Source organism: Apus apus, chromosome 12 (assembly GCF_020740795.1).
Source record: "Apus apus isolate bApuApu2 chromosome 12, bApuApu2.pri.cur, whole genome shotgun sequence".
NCBI lineage: Eukaryota > Metazoa > Chordata > Aves > Apodiformes > Apodidae > Apus > Apus apus.
Genome location: NC_067293.1, coordinates 18,062,221 through 18,080,402, shown reverse-complemented (window position 1 = coordinate 18,080,402; position 18,182 = coordinate 18,062,221). Strand labels below are relative to the sequence as shown.

At 46.5% G+C, this 18,182-nt stretch overlaps 1 protein-coding gene and 1 long non-coding RNA gene across 7 annotated transcripts in view; both read right to left on the bottom strand.

Annotated features, from left to right (window-relative positions):
- Nucleotides 1-4,713, bottom strand: part of RPS6KA6 (ribosomal protein S6 kinase A6) — a 42,643-nt gene extending 37,930 nt beyond the window's left edge. For 2 of the 6 annotated variants that reach the window (XM_051630671.1, XM_051630673.1), the window contains exon 1: nucleotides 3,942-4,189. In XM_051630671.1, coding sequence (XP_051486631.1) covers nucleotides 3,942-4,022 — 81 coding nt within the window. In that variant the 5' untranslated portion in view covers nucleotides 4,023-4,189. Of the gene's footprint in view, nucleotides 1-2,602; nucleotides 2,668-3,128; nucleotides 3,149-3,941; nucleotides 4,190-4,648 lie in introns of those variants that run through there. The other 4 variants (XM_051630672.1, XM_051630674.1, XM_051630676.1 and 1 more) reach the window with 4 other exon arrangements.
- A 215-nt stretch (nucleotides 4,714-4,928) lies between these two features.
- LOC127389827 (uncharacterized) lies at nucleotides 4,929-11,139 on the bottom strand. Its single transcript, XR_007890709.1, has 3 exons — nucleotides 11,008-11,139; nucleotides 5,265-5,429; nucleotides 4,929-4,988 (listed from the first exon to the last, which is right to left on the bottom strand). It is a non-coding gene; the product is annotated as an uncharacterized LOC127389827 (long non-coding RNA).
- Nucleotides 11,140-18,182: the final 7,043 nt, after the last annotated feature.

Here is an 18,182-nt window from a genome sequence, read left to right as displayed (position 1 = left end):
ACCCCTGCTCCTTTCAGAGACTCAGAACACCACAGATGATTTGTAAAACTATCTTTCAAAGTTGTATGCCAAAACAGAACCATTACTGTTATATTGCAGCACTTTTCAATGCATAAAGACACTCATTGTTTTCCATTTAAGAGTATTAATGTGCTTACTTTTTTCTTTTAAGGCAGCTTGTTCTCTTAAGACTTTATAAAAACTGTACATTGTTGCAGTGGCTGAGGGCACTTAATTCAAGTTATGGGCAACACTATCACTTTCTTTTCTTAACAACACCTAATTGGGGAGATTTTCAGAGATGCACAAAACTAGGTAGCTGAGTCATCCACATCACTGCCAGTAATTACTCACAAGGAGTTATGCAACTCTGAACACTGACAAAATCCTGTGTCCTTTGACAGACCAGGCTCACAACACGCTTAAGAGGATGGACTGAAAACATTGGCCAAAATCAAAGATGCATTTATTTAAATTGGCACAGGCAACACATGATGTACAACAGCAGCAAAGCTCAACTCAGGAACGTGCCTTTTGGAAGGCTGCAACTTTCAAGGCAGCCCAGTTTTCTAGCCGAATACCTTCATTTCCAGTCACATTGTTGTTCCAGCCTTGTCTTCCTTGTCACTCTCAGCCAGGGAAGCAACTGGTTTCTGAAGTATTTATTTCAGAAACAAGTATTTGAGTATGAGATTGCATGCACGCAATTCACAATATTCATGTATTGCAAACAGCATGCAGTCAATTGCACTTCTTCTAAACACATGCAAGACTATTCTACTAAACAGGCAGAAAATTACAAAATGACTGTATTCTGCCCAATTCCAAATATTCTTGCATTTCATTCAGCTTGATCAACAAAATGTTTACATTTCCTGTTTCTTTGTAGACTGCAATAATGCTTTTGTAACCTACAACAGCTGATTATCATCAACACACTTGTACCTACTTTTATTACCATGAAAATACTTATTAGACTGATATTTATGAGGAAAGAAGTTCACTCAGTATTTGAGGCTTAAACTGCATGACAATGACCCTTCCTACCTATGCTTAAGGAATCTCCAGAGTCACAAAACAGCTTCACAAGTGACACTGCCATAGCAATACAATCCCAGTCAGGAACAACACAGTGTACAGTCCAAAACATAACCCTCGGCACTTCCAAGACCACCAACACGAAAAGGGGCAAAATAATTAAATCCTAAGTTTCTTCCAAAAGTTTATGCCTTGAAGCTTGAAAAAAATGTTTCCTTCAAGATCACATCCTTCCCTTACTAACTAATCTTACTTCGTCAAGTCAGCACAACCCCTGCTTCACTGGCAAAGCAGTGATTTCTCACAACGTAAACCTAAAATTTAGTCAACAAGCAGGTTCTTCAGAAAGAATAATTTTTCAAATTTTTCCTTCTATGCTAGAGTTGTCAGACAAGAGCACCAGTAAGTTAGTTTTTCAAAATACAGAATGCCTTCCCAGTACTGCTGCCTGCAGTTCCAGTAAGGCCAAGGTCACAGAGATCTACCAGACTGTCAACATAAGGTTGTAGTAAGTACTCTAGGCTATTATTAATTCTGTAACATCTAAATGAAGAATGCAAAGCAGACCAAAATTCATATTAAATATAAAATAAACCCTTGTTAAATCCCCAAATGACACCAAGGCAGAATTTCAACAAGTGAAAAGTACTACAAGATACACTTTGTATTAAGTGTCATGACAATAACAAGTATTTGTTAATGTAATTTGGGAACTTCATTTGCAACTTTTAAAGAAACTGGTTCTGGTAGAAATGAAGCCTCCCAGGCTGCTAACCAAATGTAACATGGACATAACAAACATGTTGTTTCATTTTAATCAGAGTACAGCTGAAATAGCTTTACGCAGACCCTGTTAAGTAGGTAGTTCATGTACAGGCCTGAGGAAAAAACAACTTAAAGAAGAGCTGTTGCAAACCTTTGCCTTTAGATGTTACAAGCACAGAGCTGTTTCAGCTGGACAGCCATCACCCTGTGGTCTGTGTGACTGCAGAACCAGGCTCCCACAGCATCGCCCAGCTCCAGCCTCTTTACTAGCCCCGGTCCCGTCAAGTATTCAAAGAGAACAAACATCAGCACCCGTCAGCAGAACTCCCCGCTGAGCTTTGCTGTGCTGGAGCTGGTTCTCCAGCCTCTTGCTCACTGCCGATGCAGTAGTTACAGCAAAATCTGTACACAAAAGCAGCACAGTGCTCTGAGAGCAGCACCGGCCTCGGTGGAGGGGGACCTGGCCACCCAAAAAATCCTGAGACACACCGTGACCATTAACGTTCCCATTTCAGCTGCAGCACTCTGAGTTGTACTATTTCAATGCTGATTTATCACAATATTCTTAAACAACACACCGAGAGGGCCAAGAAAGTTCTCAGACCTTCAAGAGGCTTCACACCTTCACGACAGCATACTGTTTTCACAACCCATAAGATGAATGAATAAGCCTAATACTTCTGCTGACTTTTTAATCCTTACCCGTAGCTTCACTAACATCATTAGGATTTCTTGAATATTACAACTACAGGGATTGCATCAAGGATTATTAGATCATTAGAATACTTTCAAGTCTTACAGGGTAGCAGCCGTGCTGTAGAAATGCATGTCCAGTCATTACAGCACTTGGAAGTGTAGACACAGCTAAGGAAAGCAATAAAATAAAAAAAGAAATGTAAAAATCTCATGGCTTTGCTCCTATAATGGATTACTACTTTTTCCTTTGCACGTATATTTTTTTTTTAATTAGAAAACACAATGTCAGCAAGATCCTTTAAAGGTTATCCTTTCTCTCTCCCCAAAACATCAACCCTGGCCCGCTTTGCACACTCTGTACTCAGAGATGAGTTGGCTACAGACCATTCTACTCACGATAAGAAAAGCCTAATGCAGCGTGGAAAGCAAGCCCGACCAGTTTTAAGAAGCTTCACTTCAGATAACATCTTCCCTGTGTCTCATACACCCAGGTGTAATCTTTTATTTGCCAGCCTTGATGGTACTTAACACACGATGCTACACTCTGGGTTTAAAAGTACAAAAGTTCTAATACTCTAGTGTCACATTCTGTTGAGCTCCCTGCGTTATTACAGCATAACCAGTTTTACCAGCGAATCATTTGCTTTTCAATAGCGTTTGGTGCCCGCTTAGGGATGCAGCTAGAGTGCTAAGCAGCACCTCGGAGTCGTTCCTCGTTCCCTGCAACACCGAAGCAGCCAAACCTCAGTCACACACTCCCGCTTCTTGCCTGGCAAGTCCGGCGTGTGGCATTTATCGCGCGGTTATTCAGTGAGGAAGCAAAGGGACCTCTCCCCGAGACAGCCCACCTGGGCCCGCGACCCGCGCGACACAAGCGCGTTTGCAGAAGAAGTTACAAGAAACTTTCCACCGGAGCCACGGCCACAGCAGCGAGTGGACAGGACAGAAGCCCTCCAGAGCTGCGTGCTCACCGGGAACCGAGGGCAGCGACGCTCGGCCCGGCCCGCAGCAGCCCGGCCCGCAACGCCCGCCCGCGCGCCTGCCTCCCGCACGCCTCTTCCCGAACCCCACGCGTGTCCCGCCCGCCCCCCTCGGGCCCGCGGAGACGAGCCCTCGGGAGCGCGCAGGGGCCGCGGGGACGAGCCCTCGGGGCCAGGCACGGAGCTGCCGGGCAGGCCGGTCCCGGCTGCCGGGCGGCAGGGGCCGGGAAGCGGGGGGGTGAGGGGGGGGGGGGATCCCGAGGGGAGCGGCGCCGGGACCCGGCGGCCAGAGCGGGAGCAGCGAGGCGGGGAGACCCGCGGAGCCCGGGAGGGGCGGGGGCCGCCGGGGAAAGGCCGGGGGCGTCGCGGTCCCGCTCGCCCGCGGGTGGCAAGGAGGGCAGGTGGCCGCGGGGACCGGCCGCGGCGCGGGGAGCCCCGCCTTTCCCCCCGCCCCGCACTGACCTCGCCGCCGCTCACGTACAGCTCCATTTTGTGGCAGGGCTCCGGCTCCTCCGCGTCCTCCAGCGGAGCGAACGGCACCATGTCCCGGCTCTCCTTTTAGCCGGGCAGCCGCTGCGCATTCCCCGGACGGGCGGGCGGGCGGGCGGGCTCAGAGGCGGCGGGCGGCCGGTGCCGTCCGGCTGCCCATGGAGCGGGGCTGAGGCTGCCGGGCGGCGGGGGCGGCTCCGCGCTGCGCTGCCCCGCGCACACCCCCCAACATGGCGGCCGGCGGGGGCGGGGCCTAAGCGGCGTGGGGGTGACGTCAGCGCGGGCCGGAGAACCCCGGTAATTGGGGGGGGGGGGGGGGAGGGAAGGCGGAGCCGTTAACGGTCCCTGCGGCGCGAGGCGCCTCCCTGAGGGGGCGGGGGTGCCCACTGAGAGGGGTGCCCACCCACAGGGGTGCCCACCCACACGGGTGCCCACCGACACGGGTGCCCACCCACAGGAGGGACCCACCCACACGGGTACCCGCCGACAGGAGGGACCCGGTGGCCGCCAGGCCCCCCCTGAGGGGAAGCGAAGGCCGGGCCTCGGGAGAGCGGCACCGGGGGCGTTTGAAACCAGGCGAAAGGGGGTTAAAAAAAAAAATAAAAAAAATAGGCATCGTGGGGAGGTCGGTGAAGCTCCCACCCCCCCCCCCGACAAAGAGACCCCTCAGCCCACCCTACCTGAGGAGCCCGGCGTTCCCCTCCCGAGCCGCGGGGTGTGAGGGGAGGAGAGAGGCCCTGCTGCCCCTGGAGCTGAGGGAGGAGAAAACAACAACAAAAAAAAAGAAAGTTGGGTGTTTGTTTTTTTTTTTTTCAAAATTCAGAGGTGGCAGGGTACGAAGCACGGGCGGCTGGACAGCAGAAAAGCCTCTCCTGGATGCCAGGTGCCTGGTGAGGACGCTGCTGCGTGTCTGCAGGAGTGAGGAGCAGCCTGCTTCACCCTGGTTACAGACACCAAGGGGATGGAGTCCTTTTGTTTCCAGGCGTGTGTTCTGAGAGAAGTACTACAGTATTTTCAAACCTGAGGAGGTAGAAAAACAGTCCAAGGATGAAAAAAAGTATTTCTCCACTGCCTTTTGATCTTGGGAGCTGGAAAACACTAGATGATGCTCTCAAAAATACGTCTTTTTAAGGATAGAAAACTGCTGCAATTACACCGAGTTTTTATTTAAACGCTCTGCATGACTTGCTAGTAAGCCCTGCCCTTTAGATAAAGCTAGCAGAGGAAGCCTGAAGCCGTTCCAAACTGCCAAATAATTTTGATGAGATCAGCGTGACTGAGGGAACAAGCTGGTACATCCCGTGGTCCAGAACACTTTCCTGTAGGGTGGGTGTTTTTTCGTTAGCAGTCAGTTGTCGTGCGACCAAGCGCAGAGTCCCAAGGTGCTGCTGCAGCCCTCTACGAAATGGAAGCCACCCCTCTCTCAGAGCCAACCGCTGCCATTCCCTGTCGCCGGGCCTGCTGGAGAGAGTTGCCTGTTGTGAATGTGTCATTGCAGCAGCTGGCATGTCAGCATTTCCATGGCAAGCCTATTTTTAAAGGTGTCTAATTCAACCCTGGAAGACAAACGTTTTGGACTCGAGCAGGGAAGGGTGCACCAGGAGTGCTCATCCTTCAGAAAAATAAAAAGAGTGCAAGGAAAGGTAGGACCAAAGGTGCTAGTACTTCATGTGGAGAGAGAATTTAGGTTTTAAGTGTAGAGCTCTTTAGGCTGGGGCACTTGTAAACATTATTTTTTTGTTAGAGTAGGATTGTACAAAGATGGAGCAGTGAAGCGACAGGAGAGGAAGGGACAAGGCCCAGCTTTGTGGGCTCTGTTTGTGCAAGCAGTGTGCACCCACAAGGAGCCAAGTGGCCAACTCTTTGCTGTGGGATTAACTGTGTGTGCACTTGAGCGGTGCCATGAGGCAGATCTACCATAAATAGAATGGAAATCAAGTGAGAAGTGACTTTTTGGATGTGCTTGAGTGCTCAGCAAGAGCCTGTGTCTAACACTGGTGTTGCAGGTGCCATGTCCCTGTGTCTGACTTTTCCTCTGGCTTCAAACAGTAAGACTGCACACAAGTGTTCTGCATCCCCTAAGTCTTAACACTATAATATTTGAGAAATTCAGAGAAAAGCAATATTCAGATAAGTTAGGATTTTTATGTCGAAGACTACACAAGGGAAATTAATGTATATGTAGATATAATAATGACTGAATAAGAAAAAGATAATTCAGAATTTCCTCATTTAGGTCTCACAGCCAAAGAAGCAAAACATATTCAACAAAAAGGCAACAATATGTCAGTGAAATTTAAATCTTAGAAAGACAACACCCAGCAGTCTTTTTATAGAGAAATAAAACATCAGAAACACAATAGAATGACCAATGACCCATGTCTTGGGTTTCAAATTAATATTTAAATATGATATGTTTGGATATTTTTGTACCTTTTTCTAGGGCATCTAATCTAGCCCGTGTCCATGACTGTATGGATATCAGATCTCATGTGCTGTGCAGTTTTCAGATGAGGAGATGAAATCTCATGTGGTACTTAGTTTTCAGCTGAGTATTTTTGATATTGCAGTACTTTAATTTGTTCAGCAGGGTCTGCCCATTATGTTCCCCAGCAGCTCAGTGTATGATCAGCGTGACATTACAACCACTTTTTCCCGTCAGGTGCTTTTCTTAGATGAAGGTTTCAAAGTAACCAGTTTCTAAATGTTTATTCACCTGCTAACAATGCTATTTTACCAAGCCTGATAGGAATATTATTATTATTAATCATCGAATCATTAAAGCTGGAAGGGACCTTAAAGATAATACTAATAATAATAATGGGGATCTGCAGCCAAAAATTCAGCTTCTTCAGTGTCAGTAACATGAACTCCAGCCATTGAGATGTCCCTTTTATAGACCTCAGGGCTGCATTCAAGCAAACACATCCATGCTTAGTTTGCTCATTCAACTTCCCTGAAACTCTCAGTCTGACACTTGAACATATGAACAACAGATTATGAGGTTAAAAAAGAAAAATTCCCTGCAAATTTCCTAACAGGACATTTCTCAGACAGGCATATTACAAAACTGCATTATTCCCTCTTAAGCTTTCAGTTAATCTGTATCAACTTTGTCCCAAAAGAAGGTAATTTCAGAAGAATCCCAGAAACTTTGTATTCATTCACTGAGAAGGAGAAGAAAAATAAGAATATTATCGTCAGGCCAGTGTCTTTTGTTCCCTGCCTCCCCCCAGTTAATGATCTAGGAATCTGAACCAGGCTAACCATGCAGCTCCACCCTGGAAAGCAAAGCAGAAAAACCAGTGTGAATAGGGGAATATGTGAATAGTTTCTAGTTCAGCAAGATCCTAGGAAGGAAAATCCACAAAAAGCAAAGTTTGAGGCAACTGCCCAAGCTGAGGCTGATGGTTCTATTCTGCTTTTTCTAGGATGGTGAAGCCCCTGAAAGGGAACAGGCACCAATGTAGCTTTTGTAGATTCAAGTCCATTCATTATGGCTTTGGAGGGGATATAGTTAATTTCTCAGGGCACGTTTATTCAAGTTAATTATCATTTCACCTTTAATCTTTTGTACGACACAATTTAACAACGCTTGCACAGAGCAGCCTGGGCCTTGCCTCTTGTGTGGCTGAATGGACGTGGGTACAAAGCATGTTTCTGTTGGTGTGACCCCTCAGGAGGGAAAAGAACTGCCCTGATGCATTGAAAATGTAGAGTTCCATGTCTGTGTCTATGTCAGAATTGTTCCAGAGGAAGAACTGATCTCTAGGGATTTGGGTTGTTGCAGAACTGTGACAAAGCTCTTCAGGGAATGCTGTGTAAGTCTGAATATGAGATAGAAACCTGAGTGTCCATATTCCGTCCTATATGAACTGAGATGTAAAAAATGCAGCTAGAGCCAGGCTCATGTATGTGTGTGTGTTTACAGGAATGTGCTATAAAATATACTGCAAACTGATGTTTATTGTATACTTTGCCCCACCTCACAGGGGCAAGAGGAGTCGCGTAAGGAAACAGCAAGAATCACTTGAACACTCAGTTGTGGTTACACTTCACTCACAGAGTGAAGAGGCCCTTGTGAATCCCTGCATCAGCTTTAGTATTATATTTGTATATATCATACTTTTGTAGCAAGTTTTTAAAACTCACTGATCAAAAAGGAAGCCAGTTTGAGATGATGCACCTACATTAACACCTTAAGAAAGATCCCTGATGCTCACTATTTTGCTGCTTCATCAAAGCAGCACTCTTCTCTCCAGCAGTTTCATGACTACAGGGCAAACTTGGTAGCAAATTTTGGCACACTTGTCCAAAATGAGCTAAAGAAGGATCTCAGGCACAGGGAAAATACAGTGATTTTATCTCTGCTGATCACATTGCTTTGACAAGGAGGGGAGGAGACTGCAGATAGGCACCGTGAATGAAGGTCCTACTAGATTTTTTGATGCTCATCTAAATTTGTTTCACTTAAACTTTTTAGTTCTTCATTTCAAAATGCATTTTTAAATCAAATGTGCTACGATATGTGTTTTCTTTTTCCCAAAAGATTGAGTGGATGCTGCACACCAGCCAACTGACTCACCTCAGAAATGCTGTATGGTCAACTAAAAGCTATGAACAGACAAATTAAACACCCAGTGTCCTGGCTCCAACACTGGCCAAGAAAGCAGATGCCAGACAAAAAAATACAAGCAGGGCATGTGGTAGCTAAGAATGCTTCTTTCAGCCTCCAGCAATTTAGGTTTCATGAGCCAAGGGTGGTATCTTTCGTACCTTACGGCAAAAGTATCTCACTCTGAGCCTGCTGCTTAGTTTCATCTGATGTTTCCCAGCCTTACATTCTAAGGGAGAGGGATTAATTACCCTTTCCACATCATCTGTAATTTTAAAAGCAGTATATATCCTATCTCCAGTGTCCTCCTGTGCTCTGTTTCCCAGGCTGAAGGTTCCTGTGCTGTTTAGTCACTTGTAAATGAAGGCTGAGTAAATTCCTATTTCTCTGGACACATTTTCCCCAGTGATTTGGAAGTAAACATGAAATAACCACCAATAATATGAACAAATGACAAAGGGAAAGGAAAGCAAGGAGCAGTCCTTAGCTATCAAAGCCCATTGGGAAAGGGCAGGTGAGTCACAGTGAATTACAGGCCTGCCACAAAGAGTGGGCACACAAGTGGTGCTGTAGTAAGGAGGGAGTTAGTTTTACATTCAGGAGCAAGACCGTGGAGATGGATACTCAGGCTTTGCCTGTGGTTCTGGAGTCTGTGCTTGGAGAAGCCCAGCAGAACCACAGAGGTGCTCCAGCCTCCAGAGAGTCACCTTCAGTGAAAAAAACAGAAGCTCTTTCAGACCTCATCCTGGGTACCCATCCACAGGAATTTTCTTGGTAATTCAGTTCATTCCAAAGACTGCGAAAGAAAACTTGAGCAACTCTATTCCTTCTATCAATATCTAAGGTTAGCTGAGCCAAATGCAGGTCAGGAAAAGTGATTAAATCCTGAAATAAGTCACCAGGGCAGTGAATACACCAACAGATGGCAAATCTGCCACAAACAATCGATCCTCTCTCTTTTTTTTAACAGAATCTTACCTACTTTTGCATTTCCCAAAACTTCCTTCATTGTTTGTTTTCAAACCTGTTTAATCCTTGATTCTGTAAACCAAGCCTGAAAAATTCAGCTTGGATTAACAGTGAATTTTACCTCAGGGCACTGGATAAACCATCATGATGGTCCAATATGCAAATGTATCAACACGGATGAATACCTAAGAAATCAATTGTATCTAAAATCATTAGGATCTCAATCTTCAGGGAAGTTTTTGTGGCAGCAGAGGGTGTTGTTTCTGAAATGGCACAGAGCCAAAGATTTTGCCAGTTCCTAACTTTAGTGAGGAGCCCACATATGGTGCCTCAAACCAGCATCCTCATCATTTCAGGTGAAAATTCTTCCCATTTTGGAAGATTATCATTAACTGCCTCCTGAGCCATGCTTAGAAAAATGTCTTAACCTGGAAGATGAAACAGGGACTTGGTGTCTGTCAGAAATAATTCAGCAGCAGCTGTTTGTGTCTTGCAGTGTAAAGATCCTGATTTAAAATAATATATTTAGAAATTGTTTTCTCCTTATGGTGGAACAAAAGGACTTGACTGCATGAGTAATAGACACATTACAGGGAAGAGGGAGTGGGTCGCTGAACACCACTTCAGTGATATTATTTTAGGTCTCTAGATGACTGCTGTAGTCCTTAAGAAATCCCTGCTCCTGAAGGAAGAGGAATCAGTGGACCTTCTCAACCCAGTGCTCTTGTAGCTTTGGGGGGCAACAGAGCTGGAGCTGATTGCTGTTTCTCCTCCACTATTTTCAAGGTTATTTTCAAGCGGTCTTGACTTTGCTTCAGTTCCAGTTGGGGCACAACTTGACTCATCAGTTCTTTATTTGGAACGCACATCACATTTCTTCCCTTCATCAGTTCTCCTCCCACTGAGGTCACTTGTTTGTGGCCATTCAATACTTCCTGCAAGTGCCAGTTTCCCTGTTCCACACATTTTCACACTGCCCTGCGCAGAGTCTTGCTTGAGGCCAAGCTCAGCCAAGCATCCCCTCTGCAGCAGCGTGACTTTGGGCTTCACAGGCTCTGAGCACGTGGTGAAAGCTGAGGACATGCTGAAATACATCCCAGAACCAGTATCCCAAGCCCAACTTCTTTTTCCATTAAAAATGGTGACAATATTCATAACAATTTCAATGGGAGCACGATCATTCTGTAGGTAATTGCTATCAGGAATTTAATTTAAACCTCGTTTGACTGACATTTCTTGTTTGCAAGATCTCTATTTTAGGAACAATGTCTTGCTGGTGTGTCTCTCTCCATCTTAGTCATGACTGATAACAGAATAATCATCTCAAGCACTTTCCTTTTCTCTTCCTGCCTAATGGCTTCACTGCATTTTTCCATACCAAACATACAAGAATAGAAACAATTAGACAAATAACAGTATTATATGCAGATGAGCAGGTAAGTGACTAGAACTTACTTGAAATTCTCTGCTGGGCTGGATGTCAGGCTGAGAAGCCTTCTCAGTGTATCAAATAGAGAATCTAGGCACCAGAACTCCAACCTGCTCCTTCTTGTCTTTCTACTGTAACTGCTGCTCTGCAGGAGTCAACTGCTCAGTCCTGTCAGTGCCATCTGATAGCACAGCCCTGCCAGCAAAGTCAAAACCATGTGTCCCAGTCACGTTGTGCTTCCCCAGGACAATTCTGAAGCAGCAATTAGGATTGCAATTTATCTTGAAGCCCTGTCTTTCATACAAGGAAATGCCACGAAATACTTTCATGATCTCATCTCTTCTACTGCTTTAATAAAAGGCAGTGGTCGTGGGGCAGCTGAAGGCTAAGTGGAGGGAGGACATTGCTTGCCACTGTTCCCAGCTCTTTGTAATATTTCCTCATTTCCTGTAAATCCACGAGGACAAGCGATTAGGGAGAGTTTTCAACAAGTTGTCTGTGCCACAGAGAGAGCTGCTTCTCCTCTTAATGATGAGCTGTCGGGCACTGATCAGCAGCCATGGCAGAGCAGCTGAAAGCAGTGAAAAATGACAGACAAACAGACTTCCTAATGAGAAGGGGGGAAATACAGCCCAGGCCATCTGAGAGGCGGATTCTCGCCGCCTTTCATGGCAGGTTTTTTTCTTAAATGTTGTGTATTGGCTTCAGGGAGAAATGAGAGCACTCAGTGGAGGAGGCATCTAATAGAATGAGGTCAGACTTGTAAAGAATGGCTCTTACCCAGCAAACCAGAACATCAGCAGAGCACTAGAGAGTAAACAATAAATAATCTTCTGTTAACAGGAAGAATGATGCTGGTAGGGGGGTATCTTGAAAACCCTAATGAAGCTCCCAAAGGTCAGCTCCAGCCTGGTAGAAGTTAACAACATGTCACCACTTAGTGGTGTTTCACTGAATTTAAGCAATTTACAGCTGAGCCCTGCAGCTGATATGACAAGACTTTAAAAAATACAGGAGAAAGGAGGTAGATGGAGAGCCTTGCTGCTGAAATGCTGCTGGTGTCTGGGCAGCCTTCCTGGGAGAGGGGGAAAGGCAAAGGCTGCAGCAACAGGCAGTCCTGGAGCAAGGAGCAGGGAGTGCTGATTCTCTCTCAAGTCTGGGTAACCCCAAAAACAGTTCTAGCATATTCTAGCAGTGTAGGCAACACGGGAGGAAATTAATTTCTTGCAACAATAAACCCCTGTGTGCTGCCCTCCTGGGAAGTGCTCTAGGGCTGGTTTTGCACCTTCCCTCTTTTGGACTATGAACACAGCTCAGCTGATCCTGACCCCAGCACGTAAATGGGTGGATGCTGAGCGCCCTGGAGTTTAGAACCACCCATGTATCTTACAGCTGGGGAAATAAAGTAGTGCTTTCATGAGATGCTGGGCTTTTAAATTTGTAATTCTGAGCATTAACCTTTATCTAATTAAAGGAGGAGGAGGAGGAGGAGCCCTTCACATTTTCTCCTGCAACCAACATAATCTAGTACCATCTTTGGAAGAACAGCAAAAAGCAGGACTCTTAAAAAAGAGGAGGATCTGATGTCTTAATATATATTAAAAAAAAGACTCACTTAAAAAACATGCTAATGGTAATATAAAGAAAAAAAAGCAATAATGCTGGGTTTGTGTGGGAAGGAAGCATATTTAAGTCTAAAATGAATGATGTACCTTGCAATTACAGGAACCTGTGAAAGAGATAGTCAGAATTAAACTACTTTAAATATTCAGATTGAAATATGAATTTGAAAATGTTGAAGTCTATATAAGTGCACCTAAACAGATTATAAAGGGCCGAAGTTGAACTCCAAGAAAGAAGTCAGCCTTGTGAAATGAAAGCTGAGCTGCCCCTGAGCTCAGCAGTGGGGGCTCCAGGCAGCTCTGCAGCTTCTGAGCTGGTGCTGGACTCTGTTTCAGGGCACCTCAGCTGCCCTGCCAGCGGAGCTGCTCTAAAGCACATGAACCCTGAGAACTCTCAACAATTTAAATCAAAACACACTGCTATATTTTTAATCACCAAACAATGGGTGATTCAGCACAATTGTTAAGCTTGAAGCACCGGAAGTAACGGCTTTCTTCAGCTTGACAAACTCCTCTTTGCTTTAATGTGTTTGTTTTTATAAGATGGTTACAAAGTGTTTTCTGTGTTTACAGACATTTTACATCCAGCTACTAATACTTCTTATTTAGTTTACTAGATGGAAGGTGTCACAGAGTCACAGAGTGGTTGGGGTTGGAAAGGGCCTCTGGAGACCATCTAGTCCAAACCCCCTGCCAGAGCAGGATCATGTAGGGCACATCACACAGGAACACATGCAGACAGGTCTTGAAAGTCTCCAGAGAAGGAGACTCCACAACCTCTCTGGGCAGCCTGTCCCAGGGCTCTGTTACCCTCACAGTAAAGAAGTTTCTTTCCCAACACTTTCCCCTCCATATTCTGATCAGCAAAGGGTCTCCCAAGCTATGTGAGACCCACCAAGCACAGAGTCTGACCAAAAGGGACCCCTCCAGCTGGAAGCACCCACCAGCACATCAGCAAAGGGGCTGCTCCTCTCTCAGACCCCTTGGGAACAGCCCTCCCTGTGTCCTCCTCACTCAGAGGTTATTCTCTCTGTATCAACAGCCTCAGATAAACCTAACTACCCATTTAACTTTTTTTTTGAGCAAGGATGATGCTTATCTGAGCACAGAACCAGCACAAGGCTCCCACAGTGCCCCAAGTCCCTTTCCAAAGTTAGACAGGATTTCAGTGGAGTAAACCTGTTGTATTCTTTTCCTATACAGGAGAACATTTGGCCAGAAATATTTTGTTCACAGAAGATTTTCCCTCTATAAAATGTCTCCTTGACAGCTCAGTTTCCTTCCAGCTCCCCTCATGTCACACTGATAGATCTGCTTAACCCACCCAAAGCTGCAGAAGCTCCAGGGAAATGAAAATTATCATTCCTTGTTTGTCTGCTTGTTTGTTTAACTTCCACCCTGCCATTCTGGCTTCTCCCAGAGTTGTCTGGAGACTCTGGAAGTGCTTTTTTTAATGCTGTTGGCATCTCAAAGTGACACCTACATTTCATTATCATCACCTACAAAACACCTTGGCTGCTGAGCGTGGCCAACAGCTCCTCCCAAAGCACAGCCTCAAACAGGGGTGATTCATCTGCAGAGGTTGGTGGTTTGTTGGGAAAAGCACCTGCCAAAACAATTGCTGCTGCACTTCCATTACTGAAATATTCACATGGACTGCATTATCTTCTCTCCACACGCACCCCCCAAGGACCTTAGTCCCTCCTCCCTCAAAGTGTTTTTGAGCAGGAAATCTGGTTGATCAGCCCCACACAGCCCCAAGCCCTTTCTTGTGATCCTCATCCCACTCTCTGTGTAAAAACATCTCCCTTCTGTTTTACACAGAATACAGTGCTTCTCAATTTGGGTTTTAATTTCTTCTCAAGCCTGCTGAAAGTGATGAAGCACCTCAAGTGCTCCAGAACTGTTTTGGCTCCAGACTGTCCATTGCTCAGCTGGCACCATTTCACAAGGAAATGCAAAAACCTTTTTGCCTCATCTTTCAGATTTCCAGAGGGATTCAGGCTCCTCGGGGAGCTCCAGTCCTACAGGTGGGTTATCATAACCCTGCTGCAGCACATTCAGGAATCCCTTAGCAACAGCATCTTAGAAATTCTGCCTTCAGCCAGGGTCCCAGCATTGGTTCCCACCAGCAGGGCACAACGCTGGCTCCACCAGTGCTGGGTGGTTCCTGCCAGGCCCCCTTAGGGGTACAACCCCCTCCTTTTACTACAAAGAAGAAATACACATTTCTAAGCCTAGAATTGTATTTCAAATGACTAACCAGTTGAATGACTCACCAAAAATAAAGAAAGTTAACTAAAGCTTTCAGGTCAGGTCTTGGCTAGAGAAGCTGGAGTGACTCAGGTTATTTCAGAGCACGAGTAGAATCGGTTCAAGATCTCTTTCCTTCAACTAAGAAATACTTTTAGAAAAAAATGCTCATAAATGTATAAATTTTAGGATATGGAAAAATCACAGAACCATAGAAAGGTTAGGGTTGGAAGGGAACTTTAAACCCATCTAGTTCCAAATGATATGTAATTCAGCATTATTACTAGATAGGGGTACAAAGAGCCCTTAAACCCTCTTGAGCAGGAGATTTTATGATGGACTGTATTTGATTTTTTTTGCTTCTAATTATTATTCTGCCTTTAATACAAGTTGTTATTTTGTGCACAGGTTGTTTTCTGTTGGGTTTTTTTGCACGTCATAGAGTCCTAAAACGTTTCCATGAGGAAAAGCCACGACTGTAGCTTCTAGCGAGGATCTAACCACACACACACACCAAAAAAAAAAAAGGGTTGGCTTCTTCTTTTTTCCTGCTTGAGCCAAAACCCAGCGTCATTTCCTCCCACGGCGACACCCACAGGCAGCACCGAGTGAGGCAGACGGAGCCTGTTCCTCCTGACCAGCTGGTGCAGCCCCAGCTGACACCCCGGTCTTCAGGTGCCTTCTCCAACCCTAGTTCTCATTTGATCAACCAAGAGCAGCCCCCCCTTGCACCCCAGCGAGGAGGCTCTTGTGGTTTGGTTCCCATTCCCTGCCACTCTTCCTTTCTCCCCCAGGAGCTGTGTGTCTGTCTCTGGCATCAGGGTGTCTGTGACCTGACAAGGCTCTCCTTGCTTTACAGACCCATCTTTCTTCATCTTCACTTCACTTCATCTTCATCTTCACTGACATGTTGTCTGTCAGTGGAATCACAGAATCATGGAATGGTTTGAGTTGGAAGGAACCTTAAAGATCATCCAGTTCCAACCCCCTGCATGGGCAGGGACACCTCCCACCAGCCCAGGTTGCTCCAAGCTCCATCCAGCCTGCCCTTCAACACTGCCAGGGATGGGGCAGCCACAGCTTCCCTGGGCAACCTGTTCCAGTCTCAGTGAAGAATTTCCCCCTCTTCTAGTTTTAATCCATTCCCCTTTGTCCTCTCCCTCCCTGCCCTTGTCCCAAGTCCCTCCCCAGCTTTCCTGGAGCCCCTTCAGGCACTGGAAGGTGCTCTAAGGTCTCCCTGGAGCCTTCTCTTCTCCAGGCTGAACACCCCAACTCTCCCAGCCTGTCTCCAGAGCAGAGCTGCTCCAGCCCAAGGATCGTCTCCATGTTCTCCTCTGGACTCACTCCAGGAGCTCCATGTCCCTTTTATGTTGGGGGCTGCAGAACTGGACCCAGTTCTCCATGTGGGGTCTCATGACAGCAGAACAGAGGGGGAGAATCACCTCCTTTGACCTGCTGGCCATGCTGCTTTGGTTCTGATCCCTTATGGTTCTTCCATGGTCTCCTGCTGCTTCCTACATCCAAGAGAAAGGTGAAAGGAGGATTTGGGTGATCTCAGATCCCAAATTTAAATTCAAATCCAAATCTTGATGGCCACAAGCCTGTAAGGACACAAATCCAGGCCCTTGGTTTATCTCTATTCTTAACATTACAAATGGCCTTTGCCATTTGTACCTGCAGAGCCAGGCCAAGACGGGGTGACCCAGGTGTCCCCATCCCCCCCCACCTACCAGAGCATCCCCTCCCCTCACGCCTGCTCCAGAGTTTTCCCCTCTTCCTCCATGTACATGAGTTTTCATTTCATGCATTGAGAAGCAAAGCTCACAAAGAGATGTGTGTGCAGCTCTGGGGACTCCTCACACTCCACCAATTTAACCAATATTTAATTACTTGTATTTTTTTCCTGGAAAGCCAGAGGGAGACCATAGCAGTTTCCTCTTTCTCCTGGAGGAATTTCCTCTATCCAAGAAGACTCTGTACAGGCAGTGATCCCTACGTGAGGTGTGGCAGCAGCTCAGGAGCCTGCAGGTGGGCAAGAGATGGTGAAGAGCTGCAAAAGCAGCAAACAACATGTACCTGGTCCCTGGATTTGACAGAAAAATCTGAAATGGCTCATTAGCAACTGCCCGTGGTCAGGATGTGACCTGGAGCTCTGCAGACCCCAGTGGGGCTGAGAGAACCTCTGAGGCTGAGCTGCTGACTCCAAGAGAACCCACCCAACCAGCCCCAGCAGCCTCTTGGGGGGAGCTGCAGCAGAAACCCCACGGCCCTGCCCAGCTCTGCAGTTCACACGCAGCCCTCTGAGTGCCTGTGGAGACAGATCTACACCCAGTACACGTCGATATTTAAATATAATGTACTGCCAGGGGGATGAGGTTTTAAATATCTGAAGGATGTGGTATCTTGGAAACCGATTGTCTCGAGTTGCCCAAATCAATTACAGAGTGAATCAACACATCACTCCAGCGTGGGAGCAGCCAGCAATGCTGCCTGTCCCCATCCTTGTCCCCATCCCTGTCCCCATCCCCATCCCTGTCCCCATTCCCATCCCTGTCCCCACCCCAGGTGGGATCACCCTGGGGAAGGCTCCACCAGCTCCAGCACCTCCTGTTCCCCCCTAGGGCAGGACACCTGAACATGCAGCTACAGTGACTGTCTGTTCTCTTAGATGGTTTCTTCAGCTGGAAGTTGACTGAAAAGGGGGGAAAACAACGGAAAGAGAATATACAAAGGGGATGTGACTCTTCATGATGAATATTTGCACAGAACTGGGGCATTCCATTAGCTGATGGCTGAGCGAGGCTGGTTTCCTCACTGCTTTTACCCACGTCATTCAGAGAAATAAGCAACACACCCTGAAAATGAAGAGGTGTGATCATCCTGTTTCTTGAGGAGGAAACAGATCACAGCAGGTGTTGAGTGAGCTCATAGCCAACTGATGGCAGCAAGAAACGACATTGGCAGCCAAGCACTCAGGGATTTATAAGGAGGAATTTTAGATAAATTCATGTTTTAAGGAAATGAAAATCGGAGAGCCGTGTATTTCTGAAATGTGGTGCAAAAATCCACCTCTCCCAGCCCTGAGCTCATGGGGAGGCAAAAGGCCCAATCAGAGGGTTAAAAGAAGGGACCTGGGCCAAGGTTGGTGCCAGTCAGAAAAAAGCTGTCCTGGGACCTCTCAGATGTACCTGATTAGGTTCAAACCCTGCTGCTTGGCAGCAAATCACCTGATCCACAAACAAGGGCTGAACAGGTTCATTTGTTTTAGTTCTCTCAGACCAGTTTTGCTTCTTTGGCCAGCTCTGTGAAAGTGATGAAATGTTAAA